This window comes from Pungitius pungitius, chromosome 10 (genome assembly GCF_949316345.1).
Source record: "Pungitius pungitius chromosome 10, fPunPun2.1, whole genome shotgun sequence".
In the NCBI taxonomy this organism is placed as follows: Eukaryota; Metazoa; Chordata; class Actinopteri; order Perciformes; family Gasterosteidae; genus Pungitius; species Pungitius pungitius.
This window is the reverse complement of record NC_084909.1, coordinates 2,419,829-2,443,616: the sequence shown is the minus strand read 5'-3', so window position 1 is coordinate 2,443,616 and position 23,788 is coordinate 2,419,829. Positions and strand designations below refer to the sequence as shown.

At 50.7% G+C, this 23,788-nt stretch overlaps 2 protein-coding genes across 4 annotated transcripts; both read right to left on the bottom strand.

The window, feature by feature from the left end:
* Window positions 1-122: 122 nt before the first annotated feature.
* On the bottom strand, window positions 123-12,952 carry rif1 (replication timing regulatory factor 1). Of its 2 annotated transcripts, none has more exons than XM_037488643.2 (36): window positions 12,531-12,952; window positions 12,030-12,153; window positions 11,839-11,917; window positions 11,654-11,750; window positions 11,435-11,565; window positions 11,237-11,331; window positions 10,943-11,132; window positions 10,721-10,813; window positions 10,435-10,573; window positions 10,204-10,355; window positions 9,884-9,998; window positions 9,608-9,775; window positions 9,353-9,463; window positions 9,193-9,255; window positions 8,694-8,794; window positions 8,496-8,582; window positions 8,348-8,421; window positions 7,961-8,141; window positions 7,728-7,835; window positions 7,485-7,634; window positions 7,095-7,194; window positions 6,717-7,006; window positions 6,421-6,623; window positions 6,224-6,317; window positions 5,997-6,125; window positions 5,768-5,910; window positions 5,598-5,687; window positions 5,469-5,523; window positions 2,510-5,309; window positions 1,832-2,391; window positions 1,611-1,733; window positions 1,432-1,521; window positions 1,097-1,212; window positions 867-1,017; window positions 671-782; window positions 123-502 (listed from the first exon to the last, which is right to left on the bottom strand). In XM_037488643.2, exons 2-36 carry the CDS (start codon window positions 12,143-12,145, stop codon window positions 207-209), a joined length of 7,602 nt encoding a protein of 2,533 aa, XP_037344540.2. In that variant the 5' UTR covers window positions 12,146-12,153; window positions 12,531-12,952; the 3' UTR covers window positions 123-206. The 2 variants fall into 2 exon arrangements, with proteins under 2 accessions (XP_037344540.2, XP_037344541.2); XM_037488644.2 differs by having other exon boundaries at window positions 1,832-2,361; window positions 12,531-12,951.
* Window positions 12,953-13,504: 552 nt separating this feature from the next.
* arhgap15 (Rho GTPase activating protein 15) lies at window positions 13,505-23,031 on the bottom strand. 2 transcript variants are annotated; one of them, XM_037489204.2, is made up of 15 exons: window positions 22,631-23,031; window positions 22,455-22,546; window positions 20,822-20,957; window positions 19,218-19,377; window positions 19,055-19,129; window positions 18,397-18,534; window positions 18,054-18,143; window positions 17,837-17,935; window positions 16,984-17,107; window positions 15,954-16,088; window positions 15,567-15,665; window positions 15,322-15,399; window positions 14,987-15,121; window positions 14,454-14,559; window positions 13,505-14,285 (listed from the first exon to the last, which is right to left on the bottom strand). In XM_037489204.2, exons 3-15 carry the CDS (start codon window positions 20,833-20,835, stop codon window positions 14,102-14,104), a joined length of 1,437 nt encoding a protein of 478 aa, XP_037345101.2. In that variant the 5' UTR covers window positions 20,836-20,957; window positions 22,455-22,546; window positions 22,631-23,031; the 3' UTR covers window positions 13,505-14,101. The 2 variants fall into 2 exon arrangements, with proteins under 2 accessions (XP_037345101.2, XP_062421143.1); XM_062565159.1 differs by having other exon boundaries at window positions 22,455-23,031.
* Between the last annotated feature and the right edge of the window lie 757 nt (window positions 23,032-23,788).

Genomic DNA, 23,788 nt, shown 5'->3' with positions numbered 1-23,788 from the left:
AAATTTCAAAGACTGATACATTGTAACAGACATCCATTAAAAACCGTAGTAGAGATTGCATCACATACAAATCTATTATTTCCTTCTTTAATCCGTCACGAAAGACACTCGAGAAGCGCAGAAAAAATGTAGGTGGTCTTTTATTGAAAAACTAAAAAAACACAAATGAATAAAACGCAGACGGGCTGAGCAGGCTCCTCCTCTTTCTACGAGTCTTCTAGCATTAGAGTGTCTGAGGCTTCAGAGGCGGAGCCTCTCTGGGGTCCCGCCTCCTTCTGGCTGAGGCGCCTCTGCAGCTCCACGACCACCTGCCCCATGGCGCCTCCCAGCCGGCCGTGCAGCTCCACGAGCTGCTGAGGGGAGCAGTGAGCGAGCTCCAGGGGCCCGACGTCCCCGAGGGCCCCCATCGCCGACGCCAGCCAACCTGCAGGGCCGCGTTCCCCGGGCGCCGCGTCGGGCGCCGGAGTCGCGGAAGGAAGCCGTTCCTCCAGCAGCTCCTCTGCTGTAAAGGGGAACATGAAGTGCAGGGGGGGGGGGGGGGGGGGGGTCAAAGGAGCTTTTCACAGCCAACGCCGTCACAGAGGAGACGTGGTTACGACACGACGTCGACACTGAAGTAAAAAGGTCAAGAGAATCAAACCAATGTAACAAAGTCATTAGTTACACTCACCCAGCGTCTCTGAGGTCTCATCTTGGTTTTGAGGAGCGCCGGTCTCCTCCAGCTCAGAGGTCGTCTCCCTCTCCTCAAAGCTCTTCAACTCCTCACCGGCTCGTCCTTTGCGCTGGAAGACAGATGGGACGCCATCAAACGTGAGACCGTCGCCTGGATACGTGGCGTCCGCAGCCCTGGGACCCGCTGGCCGTACCTGCATCTCATAACTTCTGAGAGCCTTCTTGACGTTGGAGATCTTCGGGGAGCGGATGGGCAGCGTCTTGATCTCGCCGGGGGTCAGGGCGCTGAGGTCGCCGACCGTTTTGATGTTTCGGGCTCGAACGAGCTGCCCGAAACCCCGAGACCTGAGGAGGACCAACGCCGTTAACTCGCCGCCGCCGCACCCCCCAACGAGTGATTGACAAACCGTTTCCCTGCACTGACCACATGTTGGAGGAGATCTGAGGCAGCACGGCCTCCACGGGCGCAGAGCAGCCCACCAGGGACGGATAGACGCTGTCTCTGGAGACGGGCCGCGGCTCTTGGCTCATTTTGGAAATCTGGGGTGAGAAAGTGGTTTGGTTTGGTGCATGTTGATGTGTAGCAAGTAGAATGTTTACTTGTTGGACACACAAAATTAAACCCATTAAGGAAAAGACACAAATTCGTGCAATAAATAAATCTAAAAACTACTGATTTTTATTTTTATTAAAATTTAAAAAGCACTTTGTGCTTCTGGAATGACTTTCAGGTGATGGAAGCGGACGCTGAGCGCATACCAGGCACTTCTTGGAGCTCTTGTACCCCGGGCTGTGCAGCGCTCTGCTGGGACTCGTGCTGAGGAGGCCTTTGGTGGGCGTGGTGACGTACTAGAAAGGGGAGGAGCAGAACAGTGTCGCCTTAAGAGCCGAGCCCAACACTCGGTCGGACCGAGAACCCGGTGCCGGGGGCCCCGTACCTTGGGGATGCCGCTGCCCCTGGAGGTCCGGGGGGAGCTGGTCCTGACGGCCGGGCTGCGGCGGTCGATGTCGTCGGCCAATTCCTGATGTTGGATCGGATTCGCAAAGGACACGCGTCTGGACTGCGGAGGAGAAGACGGAGACTTTTAACAGCGGCATAAAAAAAAATAATAAAAAAAAAAACTGGTTCCCAAGATCGGACGGGTGCTTCGTCACTTACTTTGACCAGAGGGGAGGCAGCCTCCTCCTCCTCCTCCTCCTCCTCTTCCTCCTCCTCCTGCAGTCTCTTCGGGGCCTTCTTCAGAATGCTGGTGGACGGGGAGGCTGAAGGAGACCACGTCCCTCGGGTCCTGCCGCTGCTCGGGCTCCCGGAAACATCCGCCGCCATCAGAGCCTCCAGCTCCCTCTGCTTCGCCGGGGAGGCCGAGCTCGTCCCCTCGCCGCAGGACTCCCTCTCCTGGAGGGTCGCGTCACCTCCGTCATCTGGGGCCGACTCCGCCGCCGCCTCCTCAGAGAACAGCGGACCCTCGACGCGGCGGTCCTCGGCCGCGTCCTCCAGCGGGACCACGGGGGCCTCGCGGGGGGTCCACTCTGAACCGTCGGGTCGGGTCTCCGCAACGCAGGCCAACCGGCCGTGGTGCTGCTCCAGCTGCGGGGCGCAGTGACCGAGCTCCAGGGGGGCCACGGCCAGGGCCTCCATCGTCGACGCCAGCCACCCCCCAGGGGCGGGCTCGCCAGGGCCGTCTGGGCCTGTGGGAGGAAAAGGGGGACGTTCACCAACTAGGAAAAAGGAAGTTAATAATGTTAAAAGGTCAAAAGCGCTTTTTACAGCAAACACAGTCAAATTAAAATAAGTTTTGTTAGATTCAAACGGTCAAACCAGGCGACAGGTTCTCACCCAGCGTCTCCTCTGGCTCAGACGTCGTCGTCCCTGTGACCTCTTCGTCTTTCTCCTCCGAAGACCCAGACACCCGCAGCGCCTCCATTGTCTCTTTGGGAGGCGCCTCCTCAACAGAAGACACAGAGGAGTCCCGGGTCGGATCCGAAGAGATCCCGACCGGTTCCAGCACCGCAGCAGATGGAGAGCTGCTCGCCTTCTGCTCCGTGGGAGACGACACCCCGGGCCAATCGCTCCGCTTTGTGTCATCGTTAACCACCTCCTCCTCCGCCCGTGACTCCTCGTTAACCTCCTCCTCCGCCCGTGACTCCTCGTTAACCTCCTCCTCCGCCCGTGACTCCTCGTTAACCTCCTCCTTCGCCCGTGACTCCTCGTTAACCTCCCGCTCCGGCCGTGACTCCTCGTTGACCCCCTGCTCCGCCCGTGACTCCTCGTTGTTGCCCTCCTGCTCCGCCCGTGACTCCTCGTTGTTGCCCTCCTGCTCCGCCCGTGACTCCTCGTTGTTGCCCTCCTCCTTCGCCCGTGACTCCTCGTTGTTGCCCTCCTCCTTCGCCCGTGACTCCTCGTTAACCTCCTCCCCCGCCCGTGACTCCTCGTTGTTGCCCTCCTCCTTCGCCCGTGACTCCTCGTTAACCTCCTGCTCCGCCCGTGACTCCTCGTTGTTGCCCTCCTCCTTCGCCCGTGACTCCTCGTTAACCTCCTGCTCCGCCCGTGACTCCTCGTTGTTGCCCTTCTCCTGCTCCGCCCGTGACTCCTCGTTGTTGCCCTTCTCCTGCTCCGCCCGTGACTCCTCGTTGCCCTCCTCCTCGTGGTGACTCAGACCCCCAGACTCCTGCCAGTCTTGCGTCGCCTGTGACTCCTCTAACTCGGGGACATTCTCCTGGTCCAGCGTCCCTTTGTTCCTCGCGACCTCCTTAGAGTCAGTAGTGAGAGGACTTGGAAGAGACGCTCGGGGTGTCCTTCCCCTCCTTTTGGGCTCGAGGAGATGTTCTTTGACCTCGGAGGACTCTGACTCTGAGGACTCTTTACTGCTTGCGGGAGACGCTGGGGAGGACCTCCCCCGCAGGTATCTGTCGCTACGCCTGGGCCTTGAGGGCTCCTCCTGTACCTTGCTCCTCCTCGTCCTTCCTGCGATGCCGGCCTCCGGCTGAGGACGAGGCCTTCCCGACAAATCCTTGCTTTCACCTCCATCTGCTGGTTCCTCAGAGGAGACCTTGCTTCTTCTGGAGCGACGCACAGCCCGGCCCTCAGAGGAGGGCGTGATCACCGGAGAGCCGTCTTGGCTCAGGCCGTCATCCGTGTCGTCACTCGTTTTGACCTCGGACTCCTTTTTCAACCTTTTGGCCACGTTTGCGCCTCCTTCGGGCTCTTGGTCAGCGGGAGAAGCCCTCTCACCCCGGCTGGTCTTCTCTAAAAGCTCAGACTCTTGGCCCCCCTGTGTGGAGGAAGCGGTGACAGTGTGAGGATCGGCCTGCTTTCCTTCCTCAGTCGGTTCCTCCATCTCAACGTCTTGCGGTTCGAGACAAGTGGTCGTTTGAGAACATTTCCGTTCATCACCGTCTTTTTCAGTAAGTCGACCAGCCGCCAACTCCTGGGATTCGTCTTCTAGCCCGTCCTCTGGCGTACACTTGGCAGTCTGAGCGGCCCGTTCCTCGCCGAGCGAACCCGCGGCCTTCATCTCGCCGCCTTCCGCCGCGGTCTCCTCCGTCGCTTTACTCCGCGGCCTTTGCCTTCCCTGCGACTGGCTGTCCTTGGGATCAGGTCCAAGGAAGTCCTGTGAAGCGCTGTACAGCTTGACCCTCTTGGAGGATCTTCCCTGTGAGCCGGTGGGGCCCGACTCGCGCTTGTCCGTCTGAGACCTGGTTCTCAGTCTGCCCCGGCCGCCGTCCCCCTCGGGGTTCTGCCCGCTCCTCGTGCTTCGCCTGCTTTGCGGCGAGCTCGACGTCGCTGGATCGCTTTTGGGGCCGTCTCCAGAGCGCCGCCTCTTCAAAGGCTTGTATTTCTCCTCCCGGTCCTCGGGGTCCTCTCCTGGCAGCAGAGGTCGGACTCTGCAGCGGCCGGACCTCCTCGGCTCGCCTTGAGACGACTGAGAGTCGTCCAGAGTGGCGTCGGATTCCTCCTCCTCCTCCTCCTGGCTTGAGGGTTTCATCTCCTGTGAGGAAGCCGTCTGAGCCTGGGTGTCCGGGATGACGTTCTCCTCGTCGGTCGGGTCGCTGGGCAGCCTCTCGGTCAGCCTCACCGGCTCACCTTTGGTCCTGCAGTCTTTGGGCCTCACGGGGGAATCGAGGGCGTCGCTCACGGGACACTGCGGGTTCAAGTCGTCTGTCTGGGAGGACGCGGAGTCCTGAGAGCTGGGACCAGGGGACGCCTGGGAAGCCTGAGAGGACGACTTCCTGCTGGAGCGTTCTCGGCTGCTGGGGGGTTTTCTGAGGGTACCCGTGAAGGTGGACGCGCTGCTGGGGCTGGCAGGTTTTCCCTCTGCGTACTTCTCCAGCGTGATGAAGGACTGGCGCCGGCTGTTGGGTTTCTGGGGCGTCCCCGAGACCAAATCGGAAGAGCCAGAGATGTTCGGACTCCTGCCTCCTGGAGACTGGAGGTCCAGGTCTGCTGCATCACCACTCTTGGCGTTCTCCATGGAAACATCCGCCGACTCGGGGATCACCTCCTCCACCTCCTCCTCCTCCTCCTCCTCCTGCTGCTGCTGGTCTGCTGCAGTCTTCTCTGCTGCTGCTGGATCGGCAAAGTCTTGAGTCTCCTTTGAGTCTTCCTCCTCCTGAGGAACCTGCGTCAGCAAATCCGCCTGCAAAAGGACAAAACACACACTTTAAAGACTGAATATGTAAACAACACTACGGGCCTCATGAGGTGAAGAGGGTTGTGGAACACTGCTACAGAAATCATTCGGTGCAGGATCGAACCAACAACATCTACAAGGAGTTTTATTGTCTGGTTCCATTACCTCGCCAGGAGCCTCTTTGGTTTCCTCGTCAGCGTGTCCCGGTGCCGGTTTGTCTCTGTGGGAACACGTTTGATTACACAAATGCTATACATCATGTATGACAGGGGTTTACCTTGGTTCAGGACTTACAGAGACTCCTCCTGACTCTGGGTGTACTGGGTGAAAACCGTGGTGTCCAGGGAGGCATCCAGGTTGTTGTACATGACGGGGATGTCCACCCTGCGTGTTGCCAAGACGACATCAGCCCGACAGCACAGACACTTTAAATGCATTGGGTAAAAAACAAACACCAAACACACCTTTTAGTCCTTTTCACCTCCTTCTGGTGCTCCGTCAGAACGCGCTCCTTCGCCTCTGGAGGAATGAACACAAAGTCGATGGAGGCCTCGTCCTCCAAAGCTCCTCTGGGGGGAGGCTTAGGGGAGCCAAAGTCCAGCTTGGTCTGCGGGAGGTGGGATGGCGAGCAGTTTAAAAACGGAGCCTTTTCGTACTTTTAAACCCGGCAACCGAACTCCGGTCTGAACTTACAGAAACGGACTTCGAGGCCGCCGCGGCGCCGCAGGCCTTCGGCTCCGCCTTCTTCAGCAGCGCGTCCCTCGCCGCCGAGGACGACACCGGCATCCCGCTGAGGTTCGCCTCCAGCTGGGAGCTCTCGCTCTGAAGACGCGAACCGGACAGGGGCGGCATTAACAACAATAAGGGGGGGGGGGGGGGGGGGGGGTATCGATGAGTCGCAACGGCAGACAGCAACTCACAGAGTACGGCCCGCTGAGCTCGTCGGGAACGCCGACCGCCTCGAAGCCGGGGAGGATGATCGGGGTCTTCTGCTTCACGTGGCTCAACACGGGCCTGAGCAAACACACCCGGGGACATTTTTTTTTTTTAATTTTTTTTTTAAAGGACAAACTTCTCTAGTTTTACATCAACGTCGTGCACCTCGTTTCCTTTTTACCTGATCTCGTCGGGGTAAGTGAGGCACGCGGCGTTGGCGAAGGTGGCGTTCCAGAAGTGCGCGGCCGCGGAGCGCAGCTGCTTGTTCCTGTGAGGGAAGCAGGCGCAGAGCAGCGGGGAGAGCAGCGCCAGCAGCTCGTCGTCGTAGGCCAGAGCCGAGCGGCTCTGCAGGCAGCCGAGGACGTCGCACAGGAGCTTCTCCAGCTGAACGGGAGGCAAAGCCGCCCGTTAACCCTTAAAAGTGCTCGCGGGGAGGCGGGGGGGGGGGGGGGGGGGGGACACCAAAGAGAGACCCACCTTTCCCAGGAGCTGCGAGGAGAACTTGGGCGGCTCGCCGGCGGCCTGCTTGTAGAAGACGGCGAGGGGCCGAACGAGCGAGGCGAGCGCTCCCCTCACGGTGTTGGCGAGCGCCAGGTTGGTGAAGAGGGCCGACATGACGGCGACCAGGGCCAGCCCCGTGGCCTCGGAGGACGCCTCGGCGCCCCCCAGGTAGACCTCCAGGCACTGCACCAGCAGGGACTGGAAGGTGGACAGGTTCCCCAGGACCTTGTTCCGCTTCCTCGTCCAGTTCACGGGCGTGTGAGGAGCTGCGGGGCACGAAGAGCGAATCAAGGATCAACCCTCAAATCAGTCCGAGAGATCGGAGACCGAAACGCCGCGAGCTCCGGTGCTTACACTTCAGCTTCTGCTGAAACTGGGGGGTGAACGGCGAGAAGTCCACACACTCCACCATGACCTGCAGGATACTGGTAACGGCATTCAGCGTGGAGGGAACCTGGGGACGCACGCGCCATCGATGATGTAAAGCACGCCGGTTTTTGATGCAGATTCAAGTGCAGCAGTGAAAAAAATTATTTTGTTCATTTGTTCAAACAAGTAACAGTTTTCCTGATCAAAATCATACGTGATCATAAATGTGAGGATGAATTAGTTCACAGATGAAATATTTAGACCTAAAGTTTCTCTATGCAGCTTCAATAATATTCCCTTCTCAAGTAGAACGAGCCCTTTGCATTCCAGATGTGGTCATGGCTGCTTTACGGGCCTCTCCCCTCATCCACTCACCACTAAGGCGTCGCCATCCACCGCGGCCGCCATCTTGGCACAGAGCTCCTCGCAGCAGACGTTCTCCTCGGCCGTGACCACCAGCGCCGAGCAGCGGGCGAACACTCGGTACAGCTTGGACCACGAGGACAGCATCGACTTCTGGGCCGCCTGAAGCAAAACCAGCTGTTAAAAAACAAAACAAAAAAAAAACGGCACCTCTGGATCGGTAAAGCGAGACGAGCAGGAGGACTGAGGAGAGACCTGCGGGAGCGGCGAGCCGTGTAGGAGGTGCGTGATGGGGAACATCAGGGCGGCGTTCACGGCGCTGAAGTTGTGCTCCAAAGCGTCGCCTTGGTTCACTTCATTAGACTGAAAGAGGAGTTAAAATCTCCATTTAGGCATCTTTTAAAAACAAGTTCTAAACATCTAAAAATCAAACTAAAAGTTTAAAATAATGCCGATATCCATCGCCTCCCTCCCTCCCTCCGTCCCACCTGCGTGATGGTGTCGGTGAGCGGAGTGACAATGGCGCTCCACGTCCTCCACAGGTGCTCCTTGTTCTGCACGCAGGCGGCGCCGCGGCGGATGGCGCCAAGCACCGCCTCCCCAAACGCCAGCGGGGAGGTGGGGCCCGACAGGCCGCAGCCCACCAGGACCTGAAGGCACTGGAAGAACCTGCGGCGGGGAGAGAGGTCCAGCAAAAGGTTTTGTATCAAAGTAATAATGAAGGGCAACTACACATTATTCATCAAAACGTTGCCGATTACAAACCGATGTGTTTAGAACCAGGTGCCATTTAGTCAAGTTGAAATTAAAAAAAAAAAAGAAGTGAGCACGGATCAAACCAACATGGATGAATGAATAATGTCCGTCAGACGCACCTCTCGTCCTCCATGTAGGCGCAGAGCGAGCTGCTGTTGTACAGCAGAACAATAAGAAAGAGAGCCGGCGTCCCCTGAGGAGCAAAACGCGAACGTTAGCAACCAATAATCGGTTTCTTAAACGCCGAACGCGAGGGTCAGCGCTCACATTCAGCACGTCCATCTTGCCCACTTGATAGGCGGCGGAGCCGAGGACTCTGTGGGGAATCCCTTTCACTGTGGCTTCAAACAGGATCTGAGGGAGAAGACCCAGCAGAACGTTTATAACGTCAAAGAGAAACTAACGGGAGAACCAAATTCAAATAAAAGTCCCTTAGAAACTGAATGGACTGAAACGGGGTCTTACCAGCACTTTGTCTGCAGGCAGAGCTTCTGAGACGACGATGCTCTGCAGAGCCTGAAGCATCAGCGTCAGCACGTCGCCCCCGTGGCGGTCCTTCTTACTGCCTGTCGGGGGGGGGGGGGGGAGATACATCATCAACGAGCACAACAACTAATGCAAACAAACTTTCCTATTTTTTATTTTTATTTTAAAGGCATCATCGGGGACGGACCCCTCAGTTCTTTCTCTCTTCATGGTCGGTCCGCACCACGAGGGTCGGACCGCTCTGACTTAAACTGATGCGACAGTGCGAGTGGGCGGGGCGCGGGACGAGGCCGGGGTCTCATTGGTCCCTCGTCCCCCCCCAACGACGGAGCCCGGACCCAATCCAGAGTGCTCTATGTGGAGCTACGAGGCGGGAACCACAGCTGTACAGGTCCCCGCACTGCCGAGCAGCAGCCACAACCACGGGGGGGGGGGAAACCCCGTCCCTTCGGTTCCCCGTCAACAAACCGCCACTCACCAGATTCTATCGTCAGGTTGACGAAGCGGACGAGGCTGGTCCACAAAACGCCCAGAAGAGCTTCTGAAGGACGAGAAGAGACGGATTGACGTGCACAGATCAGTTGGTCGCACATAGTGACGTGAAGAGGTCCAACATATTCAGACTTTAAAAACCTTACCTGGAGCGTCTTTGCCGACGTTGGTGAATCCATCGCGGATGTTGGCCGTGAGCCCGGCGGCGTGTTTGGTGAACGAGGGAGCGCCGGAGAAGAGCGAGTGGCTCAAAGGCTCTGCGGGGGACACACAGTGGAGCTTAATGAAAAATGTTGGAGGTCTTTGACTTCTCTCGTTGATAAGCTGCAGCACATCGAGCCTTTGGCACCATTTAAGGCGCTGAGTCTTCTTGGGGGGGGGGGGGGCAGTGAGAGGCTCACCCAGACTCAGGCTGAGCTTCTTCTTGGCTGCCGTGGCGATGACCTCCGGTCCCAGGAAGTAGTGGAGCAACATCTCCAGGCCCAGCAGCTGGATGGAGGGGAAGGTGGTGGCCATCTGTACGCTGGAGTTGAGGCTCATCCGAGACGTATTGACCGAACTGTTGAAGCCTGACGTTGGGGGAGGGGGGGTTAATTGAATAAAAAACACAAACCGCAGTCTCTGAAGGCGCACAAGTGTGAGCAGGTACGGTGTGTGTGTGTGTGTGTGTGTCGCACCGGTCTTCGGCGTGCCGGGTGTGCCGGAGCCGTTCTGACCGGCTGCTCTAGACGAGGCGCCAGAGGCCAAAGGGGGGTCGGAGCCGATGGTGCACTGCAGCAGTGGCACAGACACCTGCAGGGTGACAAGTCAAACATGACGAGCTGTTCATCCGGAGGATAAAAGGTTTAAAAATAGAGAGACATAAAGACAAGAGTCTTACAGCGTTAATGTTTGGCCACAGATATGCATCAGAGGGCTTTACAACAACAGGTACAAGGAGCCTCCTTTGGGATAAACAGAATTAACTCCTCTACATGAATAAAATAGTGCGCCCCACCTGCTCAAAGTTGGGTGCCAGGTTGGGCCCGAGTTGGACCACCAGGTACCACCAGACCTCCACCTTGGTGAGCAGCAGGACCTCCGTCCGCACGTTGATGGACGTGAGGGGCTGCATCAGCAGCTTCACGCGTTTGGCGCTGCACAGGATGTCTTCGGGAGCGACAAGCCACAAGTTAGAGTTCAGCCCCACCCGGAGGGTCAGAAGGGAGGGGGGGGGGGGGGGGCTCACCCGGATCCAGGGCGAAGTTGTCTATGAGGCTCTTCCAGGCAATGAAGGCGATCTTCTTGACGGCGGGCGAGGAGCTGCGGAAGCCGAGTTCCTCCAGGTTCAGCAGGCTGTTGATGAAAGGACCTCCTCTGTGCAGCAGCTGAGTCGGGAACGAGCGTTAAAAAGACGCTTCAGTTATTAGAACTCTGAACTTTAAAGCAGCGCGGGGCCTCGGGGGGGCGCCTTGAAGACCATCGAAGACCAAAAGGTTTGCCTCAATATAAAAAAAAAAAAAATCACACTTTACCTTCCCGAACAGTTTGACGAATAACGGCCACAGCTTCAGGACGTTTGCTTCATTCTTGGCCAGAAACAGCTTTCGCAGCTCTGGGACCAGTTTCTGATGAAAAAAAAAAAAAAAAGAGTTTAATCTAAATTATTTTTTCCTCTCGGCAGGTGTTCAACACGAGGAGGTCAGGCCGTACTTGTGCGTTAAATAAACGTGAATAGAACACATGAGGGAGCTCACTGTGGACATCATTGGCTCGATGATGGCGGCCACCTCCATCTGCTTCTCCATGAGGACGGGCATCCCCGTCTCCAGGGCCGCCGCCGCCCGCAGACGCACCTTGGCGGCGGAGTGCACCACCAGCGGGAGGACGAGCTTCGCCCACCTCAGCGCTCCCTCGCCCATCTGGACCGGGACTTGCTCCAGCATTCTTTAAGAAAAAAAAAAAAAGAACCAGCTCTTAATATCACAGTGAATGGTTCTACTCGTCTGCAAATAGAAACACCTCCACCCCGAGACGCCACGTCCCTTTACCTGATGATGACGTTTAAGGCCTCGTGCTCCATCACCACGGAATGGATGTCCCCTCTGCTCCACACGCTCTCCAGCGTTCCCAGTATGGACGGCGCCTGAGAAGTGGAGCATTGTGGATAAACATGGCAGCACCCTCCACCCCATCCCCTGGTCCTCAGAGGCCTAGTTCACAGGATTTGAGCCTGGGCTGGTGTTCACCTTTTGGCCGACCACATCTGCAGGGAAGCTCTGCTTGGAGATGACCCACAAGGCCCTGGTGCACGTGTTCTTATCCGTTGACTTCGCCACCAGGGAGCAAAGCGCCGACAGGATCTCTGCCACAAAGGATTCTGCGAAAATGACCAAAAAAAAGAGCGTCACCCTCTGCAGTCACACGCAGAGTACGTTGGGATGTTTGAAAGGTGTGAATGAGCATACCGGGCACTGCTGAGACAACGCGACGGTGGTACACACAAAACCCCAGAGCCTGCAGGGCCGCTTGGCTCAGCTCCGCGGTCGGGCTGCTTATGTGAGCCTGGACGCAACAAGACAGCAGAGATAATTAAATAAATAGTTTTCATTGAAAACGTGGACGTATGCACGGATGTCCAAAAAGGACTCACCAGGATGGCTGTACCCAAACGGGGGAAGTGCCTCTCCACTGCCGTAAGGAACTGTCGGTATTCATCTCCGCTGAGCAGACTGGAGAGGGGCAAAAAAAAATATATAAAAATGGAGACATGGTAATCGTGGGCTGGTGAGGCGAAATGAGGCAACGCAGCCTCTCACAGGTGCAGAGGAGCCGGGGACCTACTTGGCGATGGTGAGGTAGGCGTCCGTCTGCTCGGCCGGTCCGGTGGTGACATCCTCCAGAGACTCCAGCAGAGGAAGGAAGCTGCTGCTGCTGCTCGGAGGCTCCGCCGTCGCCATCAATATCACTGGAGGACACGCAGGAGTCAGGGCTGGGGTTAGTAAGCTGTACGTCCTGCTCCCCTTCAGGCCTCCACCCAAAAGGCAATGCCTGCGATCATCATGATGGATGCGAAGGGCCAACATGGCCGACCTGTGGTCACTGTCACTATTCCTCCTGTAGCCACAGGTGTGCATCATGCAGTGATGTCACGTAGAACCACAGGTGAGTTCTCTTTAGCCTCCTCTACGGTACATTTGGTCTTTTCTTGACTAGTTATTGTAAAATTCACAGCGTGCACACAAGGCTTCACATTGTTGTATATTTGTAAACAAGTATTTGATGATATTCTCTCGCGCAGATGACGTCATGATCAGGACAGCGCGAGCAGAAGACGTCACTCACCTCGGGGAGACTTCGGCGGATCTGCGATTCGCCCTCCGCCGAATCCAGGTGCGTCGAAGGGGCGCTCGAACCAAGACAAGGGAGCGTCGCGAGGGCACTGACGTGCGTGGCCTCCGGCTGCCCGAACGCCGAATGCTACCGGCGGCTAACCCGCAGTTCCCCGTCGGACACCCCGAGGAGCCAAAACCAGGCTCGCGAGTGGCCGTTGAATTCCTTTCCCCCCCCTCCGCCCGCAAAAAAAGCCCGTTTTAATACCTCGCCTCGGACGTGGAGGCGTTGAGCAGCCCGCGAACCGATGACCGCCTGGAACCAGTTAGCTCGCGCAACTTCTACGCGGGGAAAAGAGCTGACGAAAAAAAATGTACCTTTGACCCCACGACGTCACATCCGGGTCCGCCCATTTCGCCTTTTAGGGAAAGCAATGCGCCAAACCACGGTTACATTTTCCGAATGTGTATATATATATATATTTATATACTGCCTCCACAGTAAACATGAGTAGAGTATATTCATGGGACATTTGTCCAAGAGAAAAAGCAGGCAGAAGATCAAGTTTTTTTTGCCAACAAATTGGAATTAAATCAAGTGGAAATCAAATTCAAATAAGACTTACACTGAGATCACTGAAGGGATCTGTTAAATGCCAGCAACCACAATGATGATGATGATGATGATGATTAAAATAATAATAATAATAATAATAGCTAAAAAGGGGGAACACTCATGGTTCAGATACTTCAGCATTGTCATAGTTTTTAAATAGATAATAGAGCCTCTAAATATTTGAGCAAATCTAATTACCTGTTATTTTTTTACTTATAATTACCTAATATTTAAATTTCAAGACTAGTGACTTTTTAAAAACTCGTCACGGTTTCTGGTGAGACTCATTCACAGGAAGATTAAACTATTACATTATGTATTTCATAATGGATACTTGTACATGTTTAAAGGTTCATAGAGTTCATAAAACCATGTCCTTGTACTTTTCACAGTCCGGTTTTAAATCTGTGACACAATTTGGAATCACACAATTACACATCAAAGGGTATTTATTGCTCCAAAAGAACGCATGGATAAGAGGAATCTCTGAAGTCAGCGGGTCAGGGAGACGATGCATTAGAACATGCTGCGTGTTTCACTGTGAAACAGAAAATAAAGCCACAACACCAAGATTTGGAAGGAGAGGAGATCTGCTGGCCGAAGACTACTGTTGCTCAGGTATTTATTGATTGTAACCTCATAACTCTACAATTTATTGCTGTATGTTGTAAATACATTGTTTCTCCATAAATATAGCTTTGTTTGCTATATTCAAGTTATTACTTAGTGCTCTACATTATAAATATACTGCTTTGCTCTATTCCTATGGACATTCTACAATTTAAAATTCATCAATCAAAATATTTGTGTCAATTTCCAAACCAAAAATCGTTTGTCAACATCATTATGTCTTTATGTAAGTAAAATATGCTTTTTATACATTGACATCGTTACAAACCATCAGTTTACTGTTTATGGCCGTGTCAAAATGCGAGTCAACTAGATGATCAGGTCCAGCTCAGGACACTTTACTTCTCGTCCAGGTTGAAGATTTCTTGGCTCTCGATGAGGATGTATTCCACAATCTGGTTCTGGTAGACCAAATTGACCGCCATGTTCCCCGTGTCCAGCTCAGGCCACATCAGCGTGGGGCCGAACACGATGCCGATGCCCTGAGTGGACATCAGGTTCTTCTTGGAAAATTCCAGGACTCTGAAGAACAACAGATTGAACTCTAACTGAAGAGAAACGTGGGAACATTTGAAATGACTCTAGGTGTAAGAAATTACTCCATTTAAATTCCCTGCAGATTGGCTGCCGGGGTCTCGGGGGGTCCTTCAGGGGTCTGTTCAGGCGTGGTTCAAGTGGACGAAGGCTTACCTGTGCAGGTGGCTGAAGAGCAACTTCATCGTGTCTCGATTTGGTTTGGGCAGTTCCTGGATCAGTTTCTTCACAGCCTGAATTTTGAGTTTGGATTCTTTAATCTCTGTGAAAACAAACCGCGGCGGTTCATTTTGCGGTTCTTCACAGCGAGACTAAGAACGAAACTCCTTTCGGTTCAAGGGTCCATTGTTGGTTCCTGATTGAGCTTTAATTCACTTATCATTTTGTTTGTCTTTACTTCATTATATTTGTCCATTTTCTCTAGGCACCTTTTCATCTTGTCAAGGTGTTTTTAATGATGTGAAGCATTAATCAAAGCTTATTTTTGCAAAAGGCAACAATAATTAAGCTTATGTTACTATTACTTTAAAAAAGGCCAAAAATTGATACCTGACATGTTTCCATCTTGAGATTTCAGGAGAATAACAATATATTCTTGCTATGAATAATCTCAAATAGGAAAGGATGTGTAATGAAGAGACTCGTGCAGTTTGGATTCTTGATCTTGATCTTTTGTTAGTTTGACTCACTGACAGTCTCCACAAATGGCGTGAAGAACCTGAAGGGGAACAGCGGCTCGGGCAGCTCCCGGAAAAACAGTTTGAGGGCCCCAGTGACGACGTGGATGTCCTCCCACTGACTGTGGTCCAGGTCGAGGGCCTCCTCTAGGGGGCCGAGACCAGAACAACACCGGGGTCATTGCATCGTTTAATGTCTACAAACATCAACACACACTCGGTATATTTACGAACTGGCAACGTTCCATCATTACGTTGAACAAACACACTCCTGGTGACTTTGTTTTCCCTGTTGTAAATTGTTAACATGTCACCTGATGAAAACAACGTGGCTTTGTTGCACTGACCCTGATCCACGATGAAGCGGAGCTTCTGGATGGTGGCCAGATTTCCACTAACTCTGTAGATCCCGTCGGCTTCCAGACCTGAAACCACGGATCAACACAATGTGTCTGTTGTGTTTCATAGAAAACGTCAAAGAAGCCGACTTCCTTCGCTAGTCCGAAATGTAAAAAAAATCTCCTCCTCCGTCTCTGCTTTCTCTCTACGTCTCTTTAGAGTCTCTCCTTTGTCTCTCGGTTGGTGTGCCTACCTTTCTTTTCAACAGCATCCACGCAGATCTGAACAAACTTCGGCACCGTGGTTCCTTCTCGCTCACAGAGGGTCAGCAGATGGCAGCCGAACACTCGATCTGAGACAAACATGGCATCGTTTAGAGATAAGACGCCAGGAGCGTGGGAAGCCATCCTCCCTTTCCTCCTTCTACTCCCCTTGTGGCGGATGGTGTAATCCCATTGTCGGGTAAATTATCTACCACTACTATCGCAACATGTCTAATGATATTTTAACGTACCGAACTCTCAGCTTTATAGGTCTATGGAAGACTAATGGTCTACGTTAAACCATAATTGTAAACAGTTCCTCGCGCATGGTTGTTGAAGGAGGATCGTTACACAGGTTGAATGAGATAAGCAGAAACCTTTGATGAGGCCCTTTTCCTTCAGAGTCTTCATGGACGGACGTCTGTTGATGAACTTCTTCAGTCGGTTTTTCACTCCGTTCTTGTCAGCGCTGTCGGAGGCGCTGTGTTTCAGCTTGGAGCTGCTGAACATATCTGCAGGAAAATATAAACGTTAAACCTTTAGAGAGCTCGTTGTTTGAGTCAAGTATCCTCTCTCTTAGCTCAGTTTTTGGCCTCCACACCATTTTACCCGGGAGGCTTGTGAGCTTAATGTGATAGCGGCCAACGAGTAAGCAGACCGAGACCCAGGGAAAGTGGAGTAGCCTGTGGTGAGTGACTTCATCCCCCAGTTGTTTGTTGTTTGTGAGAGACGCCACCAGTTGTTGAGAGCCAACCAAGACCCCCTTGTCTGCTAGACTCCAGCCCATTGAGACTCTAGCCTGCAAATCCCCAGCCTGCTACGACCCGTAACCCATTTCTGGGCTGAACCTGGAAGGGCTTCTCAGTGAACCACTGGCCTAAAAGCCCCCTGTCGTTCCCAGGGAGGAGGTTTTGGGTCAAGGAGACGTTCATTCCCCCAAACTGCCCATCAACGCAGCCTCCACTGCCCAATGACCGAGAATGTCCTGCTCCTTGCCTCCTATCAACAGTAGAGCCTTGTCCTACTAGCAGGCCAGTCGAGACCAGCAGCATGTGTCCCGTTGGTGGTCCGCGTCCATCTGGCTCCTTGTCTCTTTTCCGTGGTGTCGCCAACACCTTTTCCTTGGAAAGCAAGTTTGTTGTATCTGAAAATTGCAGTTCGGTCCAGAGTTGTTGCAGCGAGAGGCGTCCATCCAGTGCTCCCGCCCCTGTAGCCCGTTGGTCAAGATGTTTGTCAATTAAAGTGGCCGAGTTTCCTGTCACTTCTGTCGATTCGTGAATTTATAGGAAAACGTGATAAAGGATATTTGAATCTTCAATGCCAAACAAGAAGCAAAGTTCAGCAGAATAGAGCCGGAAACCAAGTACGTTAAGTACAGTACCAAAGGGTTCGGGTTGGGCTACTCACTGATGGAGCGTCTGTGGACTGTGTTCCGTGGCTTGGTGTTGGGCGAGGCGGAGGCATACGCAGGTAATGAGCTGTGTCTGGGCAGGTACTCGGTGCTGTTGGATCTCCTCAGAGGAAGTTTAGTCTGAAGAGAAAATAGTTTTAAAAAAAAAGGCTTTCATTTCAGAAGGGATTTATAGAACACCTGAAAAAACACCTATTGAAGCAGTGGTAATCAAAATGTGTATCCAATAATATATATACATCTTTTGTCTGATTTCATGTGGGTTTTTTTTCTCCATCTTTGAAGTTTTAAATGTATACATTTTAACATCACAGTCTGAACACACGTGTGCCGTCCCGTTCACTGGTTATCACGTTTTAACCTCACATTGCAATGGCTTGTGGGTAATTCCATTGGGCCCTTGAAACTCTTGCTCATTACGGAAAGGATTCTTGGTCAGTTCCTTTTAACTTTTTTTCTGGCCGTTGAAGATGTGTAAACCAGTCCTTATTCTGAAGTGAAAACCCCTAGAAAGACCTTCCGTGGTGGGAATACTAAATAAGTGGTGACGTATTCGGTGCGATCCCATAGCAGGATGCTCTGTGGTTTACATTTAGTCTCACCATAACACTGTATTCTCAATAAAACATTTCCATTTGGCTTGAACTGCTTGAATTTTTTTGCAACCACCATTTAATGTGCCATATTCCATATTTCTGTGAGATCGGATGTAACAGAAAACTGAATGTTTGGATTTCGGTTGTAGGATAAAATTGACCAGAATAACATCTTTGAAACGAGTCAATACAAAATGGCATCAACAAGGAATTATACCCCAAATTAAAGCTAGTTGAAGTAGTGTGCTCTTACGGAGTTGTCGATGGCCTTTCTGATGCCGTCGTACCATTTATTGGCGGTGGAGTGACTGTCAGTCTGAAGGAGGTACTCACTTCCAGTGTTGGTTATGACCTGAAACAGATGAGATGCATGACTTTGGTCGGATACTTTTGGAAGCAGCTTCACTGCAGCAAGGTGTGGATGCAGGTGTGAAGCGTTGCCTCGTGATCGTTCAGCGGGTTTGTTTTACCTGGAAGACGTTTTTCCTGCTTGACTTCTCCGTCGTCCACTCAATAACAGCTCCACACAGCTGCACCACATCTGTCTTACTCCCTGGTTTCTGAACATTGAGGACGGGCGTGATGTCAGACACTATATCAATATAAGTGCTCTGTGTGGATTGGTCCAACAAGGGTTAAACCCTAACCCTTATTTACAAAATCTCTGGCTAATTTAAGGAATCTGCGTGCCTTAACAATTCTGATATCTAAAGGTTTTTATTTCCCAGGTGGTGTTTGTTCCCTCATTAACCCTCTTATGACCCCAGCACAGAAATAGACAAACAATAAAGCGAGGATCATGTATTTTTGTACCAGAGTTTCTTGTTTCTCTTTATAAAAACGCAGCTGGCCGGAGGTCAGTACGCTCCACATGGCGGTCCAGTTCTTCCTTTGCTTCTTACCACTCTGTGAGATTTTAGCCACATTCAGATGTTCACCTTTCAGCTCCACCTGGACACACACACAGACAAACTTGCGTATTATTTTAACATTATTTAAAAACGTTGATGCCATGGGGTGTTTTATTCTTCAGATGTTCACTTAATTCTGGAACCGTTTTTCTCATCTTTGTGTAGAATAAGCTGCACTGTTATATTTATTTACTTCAAAGGTCAAATAATAGGATGCACCAAAAACTAACGCGGAACAGATGTGGCAGGAGTTGGATGAAGTAGGAAGGGAGGGTATATTTAATCTGTGATGGGACAATGCAATTATTTTTTTTAGGCTGGATGTGTACGGGTTGAATAATGTGCTGTGAAAACAACCCATTTTTGTAGTCTATTGCATCAAATGTTTTGTGCTTTGGGATGTTCTTAAACTTATTCTCATCCTCATTCTCTAAAGGGTTTTTTTTATATTGTAAAACGGTAGAATGGAATTGTGTTTGATGTGAAAAATGTATTTCAAAACAAAATAATTCTTCTCATAGCCCTTAACCTGTACCACACAAATCTTTTTTAGGACATACACATGGTTCAAAAGCAGAAAGTCCTTCTGCAGCCAAGACGTTGTGCTGAGATTGATTCCTGCGATGCCGAGAGATCTACAAACAGAACAAAATAAAAAGTTAAATCAACGTGAAAAATTGAGCTGCACCACTTTAGGATTTAGGTTCCATGTGATTGACTGACGGGGTTTTTAGGAAGGTCGGACTCCTGCAGCACCATGGACTTGGACTGACTGAGGCGGTCTGCAGAGCTCTGGGGGCTCTTCATGCGCATGTGCACAGCTTCCTGCGATGGAGGCAGAATCAGAGACGGCGGCTTCACTGCATTTTGGAGGTTAGAGATTCTAGGAGGAAAAAAAAAGGGGTTTTTTATTAGTCAACGTGACTATGAACCCAGACCCCAATTTATGGAGGGGTGGGTGTCCTTCATTACTCCTTCAGCTTGCTCTCCAACTCATCACTTAGTAGAATAGAAAGAGCACCAGCCAGCTTGTATCAAATCAACGCTGTTAAGAATGTGATTAAAAACCATTGTGCTATGAACGTTTATGGCATCAATTCCGCCTCAAGCCAAACCTTCAGTTCTATTTTACTACAAGTAGCCAGCAGCCTTGTGGATTGTGAAACATGTGTTTACTTTCTCATGTTCAGAATCAGACAGAATCAGTTCACCTGTTAACCACCTGTTAGCCACACCCTCCCCATCAGCTCAATCACAAGCACCTGTTAGCCTAAATCACTTTCACCTGTTAACCACCTGTTAGCCACACCCTCCCCATCAGCTCAATCACAAGCACCTGTTAGCCTAAATCACTTTCACCTGTTAACCACCTGTTAGCCACACCCTCCCCATCAGCTCAATCACAAGCACCTGTTAGCCTGAACCACTCTCACCTGTTAGCCACCTGTTAGCCACACCCTCCCCATCAGCTCAATCACAAGAACCTGTTAGCCTGAACCACTCTCACCTGTTAGCCACACCCTTCTCGTCAGTTTTTCTCTTGCAGCGTTGCAGCTTAGCTAAAATCAATGTAATATAGCTTTGGTAATTAAGTCAAGTCTTTAATCCAAACCACACTCTTTTACTGAAAATATATATTTTTTTGTTCCTAAAACTAACTAAGAGATGTTTTTTTCTTTTGGATAAACCCCAAAAGGGAATATTACCATAGTGACACTGTCAGTTCAGATGAGTCAGAGATTATACATGTAGTGTAATGCATAAAAGACAAAAAAACAACTTTTCTGAAACCCGGAGCAAAAGCAGCAGTCGATACTACGGATGTCAACTTTAAGCTGTGGTCTGAAATGAAAACAAACATCCGCCTTTCAGAGGACATTTGCCGCATCACTGATGTAAAATGTCCATTCTGTGGGTGAAGACATTTTTAGTAGCGGACAGCAAGAGAACCCCAGTGCAGAGGCTTGCGTTGCGCATCTAAAACGGTCTTGAAGTAACGCTATGATGACTAGAGCTTCAGTAACAGGAAACAAAGTGAAATCCTGCATTACGGAAGCTTGAAGACTTGCCTTTGTGCGTTGTGTGAGCGCAATGCAAAGTCTTTCTTACCCTACAGATGTAAACCTCTAAAGACTATAAACACCAGTAAATTGTAAACGTCATGTAAAGTCGAACATTTCTGCGTTTCAACGATAACACCTGAGTGAGTTTAGGCCCACACTTTGGGGTAATTTATCCAGAGAAACATTCAGGGATGAAGGCAACACTAAAAATCTGAGTAAACAAACACGCTAATTCGGACGATGGATCGTTTAAAGTGAGCTTACCTTGTACTCGCCATGTCTGTGTGTCATCGATCAAAAGAGCAGAGCGCCGAGGCCTGACTTTGAGGAAGTTTGATCAATCACGTGGCTTCTTCAAACCAGCCGCCTCTCAAGGCTCAACTGCTGCAACCCCCATTTCCTGAAGAAAAAAAAAACCCTCTCTAACCTCATTGTCATCAGACCAGGCGTGAGCGGTTTGTTGCTTCTGCTATTGGAGCGCAAACTTGTGTATAGACGGGTACAGAAGGATTCACCACTATCTCCGTATGGCGCATATCTCCTTGAGCAGGGAAAACGGGGTTAGGTGGGTCTCGGGCCACAGAATTCTTGTGTTTCATAAAAAAAAAAAAGGGAATAATAATTATTGAAGGTGAAAAAATGTCGAAAGGACATTTGTAGACAGGGAGATGGCACATGGCGGTTAGATAGACCGCGTGCACACACATTTTCTAGTCTTCCGGCCCTCATGTTGAAGGTCCAGGTTTCTCATGCCCAATGACATTGGGTAGAGGTCTTTGCATTGAGAAGGACCTCGTTCTATTTTAAAATGGTCCTGTATAAAAGTTCATTAAAACCTCAAATCAATAAACAGAAGTGTCGGTTATTGCAAGGTTGCCATCTGTTATAAATACATAAATATAATTAAAGAATTGTTCATAGGGGAGACAAATTAGATAATAAATAAATAATGGATACATATTATAAGACAAATGGATTAATCATGTTGTACTTTGGGGGGTGGGGGGGGGGAATAGCATTCAACGGTTTGTTGCATTGCAGACAGGGTGGGAATATGGAGACCATATATTTCTTTATTAAAAGGTTAGGAGGAGAAAAACGGTTATGCACACACTAGTTAAAACTTTTCATGAAGCTCGTGGGGGGGGGTCCTATTCTTCCCAGTCTCTGGTTCCTGCTGCATATCAGACATTCGGGTTATTTCCCCTTGTGTTTAAGAATTTAAAAAAAGCTCAGGTGAGTCTGATGGTTTTCTTTGGCGTACACACACTTGTTATTAAGTTCACAGTAAATTCCCAAGTGTAAAATATGCATTGTCTTAGTAAAGCAACTCATTTCCACAACCAAAAGCAGCAAATACAAGCAATATATCCGCTGGTGTTGGTTCAAATATACAACGTTGAAGTTAACAGACCATTTCAGAGTTATTACCACAAAATCCAGAATACCCCGACAAAGTGTTAAAGATGTTCACTCTGGAAAGCCCGTCCACTCCTAATACTGAAGAGCAGAGTGCTAACGTAACGGAGTAGTAAGCTAGCTAGCTTATACAAGCTAACTTTAAATGGAAAAATTAAATGGACTTTAATGTGTTTAGATGACAATTGCCAAGACTAGATGCAAGGGAAGTTGGTTTAGTTAACAATATGAGGCCTTTTCCTGGATTGACCCTCCTAGAATTCATGTTTAAGCTAATGAGATTAATTATTTACTGCATATAACCATTTTCTTTGTGAAACTAAAAATAGTTATGGATTAGGATCTAAGTGTTTGAATATCAGGGGCATCTTGGATCACCACTACCAATTTTTACCCTGTTATTTTATTACAAGTATTATTCTTTACTTGGTAATGTAAAACAGATATTAGACATTAGAAAAGAGCATTTATTTCTTACTTGAAGTCCATTAATTCAGCCACCTCTCCAGAAGAACTAATTGTGCCTGAGGTAGACCTGTGCCGCTCACGGTTTGTTTTGTGGTCGGACACCTGGATACAGAGAGAGACAAAGGGCAAAAGTCTTAACTAAGCCCCAGTAACATAGGGTTATTCGGAGCAGGGGTATCCACCCACCGCTATGACATAGCCATCGGCAGGGGGGCTGCGTAGGTCAGCCTTGGCCTCAAGGACGTCAGTCACAGACATTAGGGCCGAGGCGAGGACGTCCAAGCCGTTAAGTAGCCGTAAAAGTGGGAGAACCTTGGAGTGGGCATCTTATCCTTCTCCATTCGGTCTGAGAAGAGACACACAAAACACACCCTTTACCGGGGGGTTCAATGAAGTTTTAAGCCCTTCCTGACACCTATGCAGCACCTGTGATCCACAGGAACAACATCTTGTTTTCCTTGACGTTGAGCTGGTGCAACCCCAACGCCATATTGACATTGAACTGTGAGGCTTTCAACCCTCACACCACACCGCTTATCTGGCCATTGGTCAATCAGCCCAGGGATGGCACCCTCATGAACCAGATTGTAGATGACAGTGTGGCAACAGGGGAAAATAAAAAGGGATGGATCATTTACATTACTCAGCTTTAAGATCAAATCTCACCCGTATAACTTACTTACAGATATGGAGGACTTTGTAATCATCAATTCTTTTGGTGGGTGGATCAAGCTAGTGGGACTGGCACCCGCCAGTCCTTCCTCTAGGACAAAAACACTTGAGATTCTACCAGACGAAAGGCGATTGAGCATCTTTGCCAGCCTCTGGCATTGCTTTAAGCAGATCACGCGTCCCCCCCCAGGCTAAATTCATACCAGCAGTACCGATTACCCTAATATTGGTCCGAGGGATGGCCCTTGGACTGGTCCAGGCAAGCCTTTTGTACGCACATGAGGACAACTTGTAGATATCTTTCCTTCCTTAAGAAGGACTGGCTATAACTCCTCTTTCTAACAACCTTGAACATAGTTGGGTTTCAGAGATTTGGATGTAGCTTGGTCGGCGTAACAAGGAGTGAGTCCGTTGGTTTGAAAAAGACTTTGGTGTCCCAGCTCCCCCTTGTGGGAAAGTTTGAGCCTTTGATTGGGTGAGAGTTGAGAGTCAAACTCACGAATTGCCTTCTGGGTATGGCTAGGATGTATACTGCATGTCTGCAAATGGTTGGCCAAATACTTTCCCCATTGCTGTTCCTTTTGATTTGCAGGTATTGTTGGCCATCAAAGACATTTCTAGTCGGGGCTGAGGTCTGGTAGTTTCAGCCTATCCCACATACTTTTTTCACCA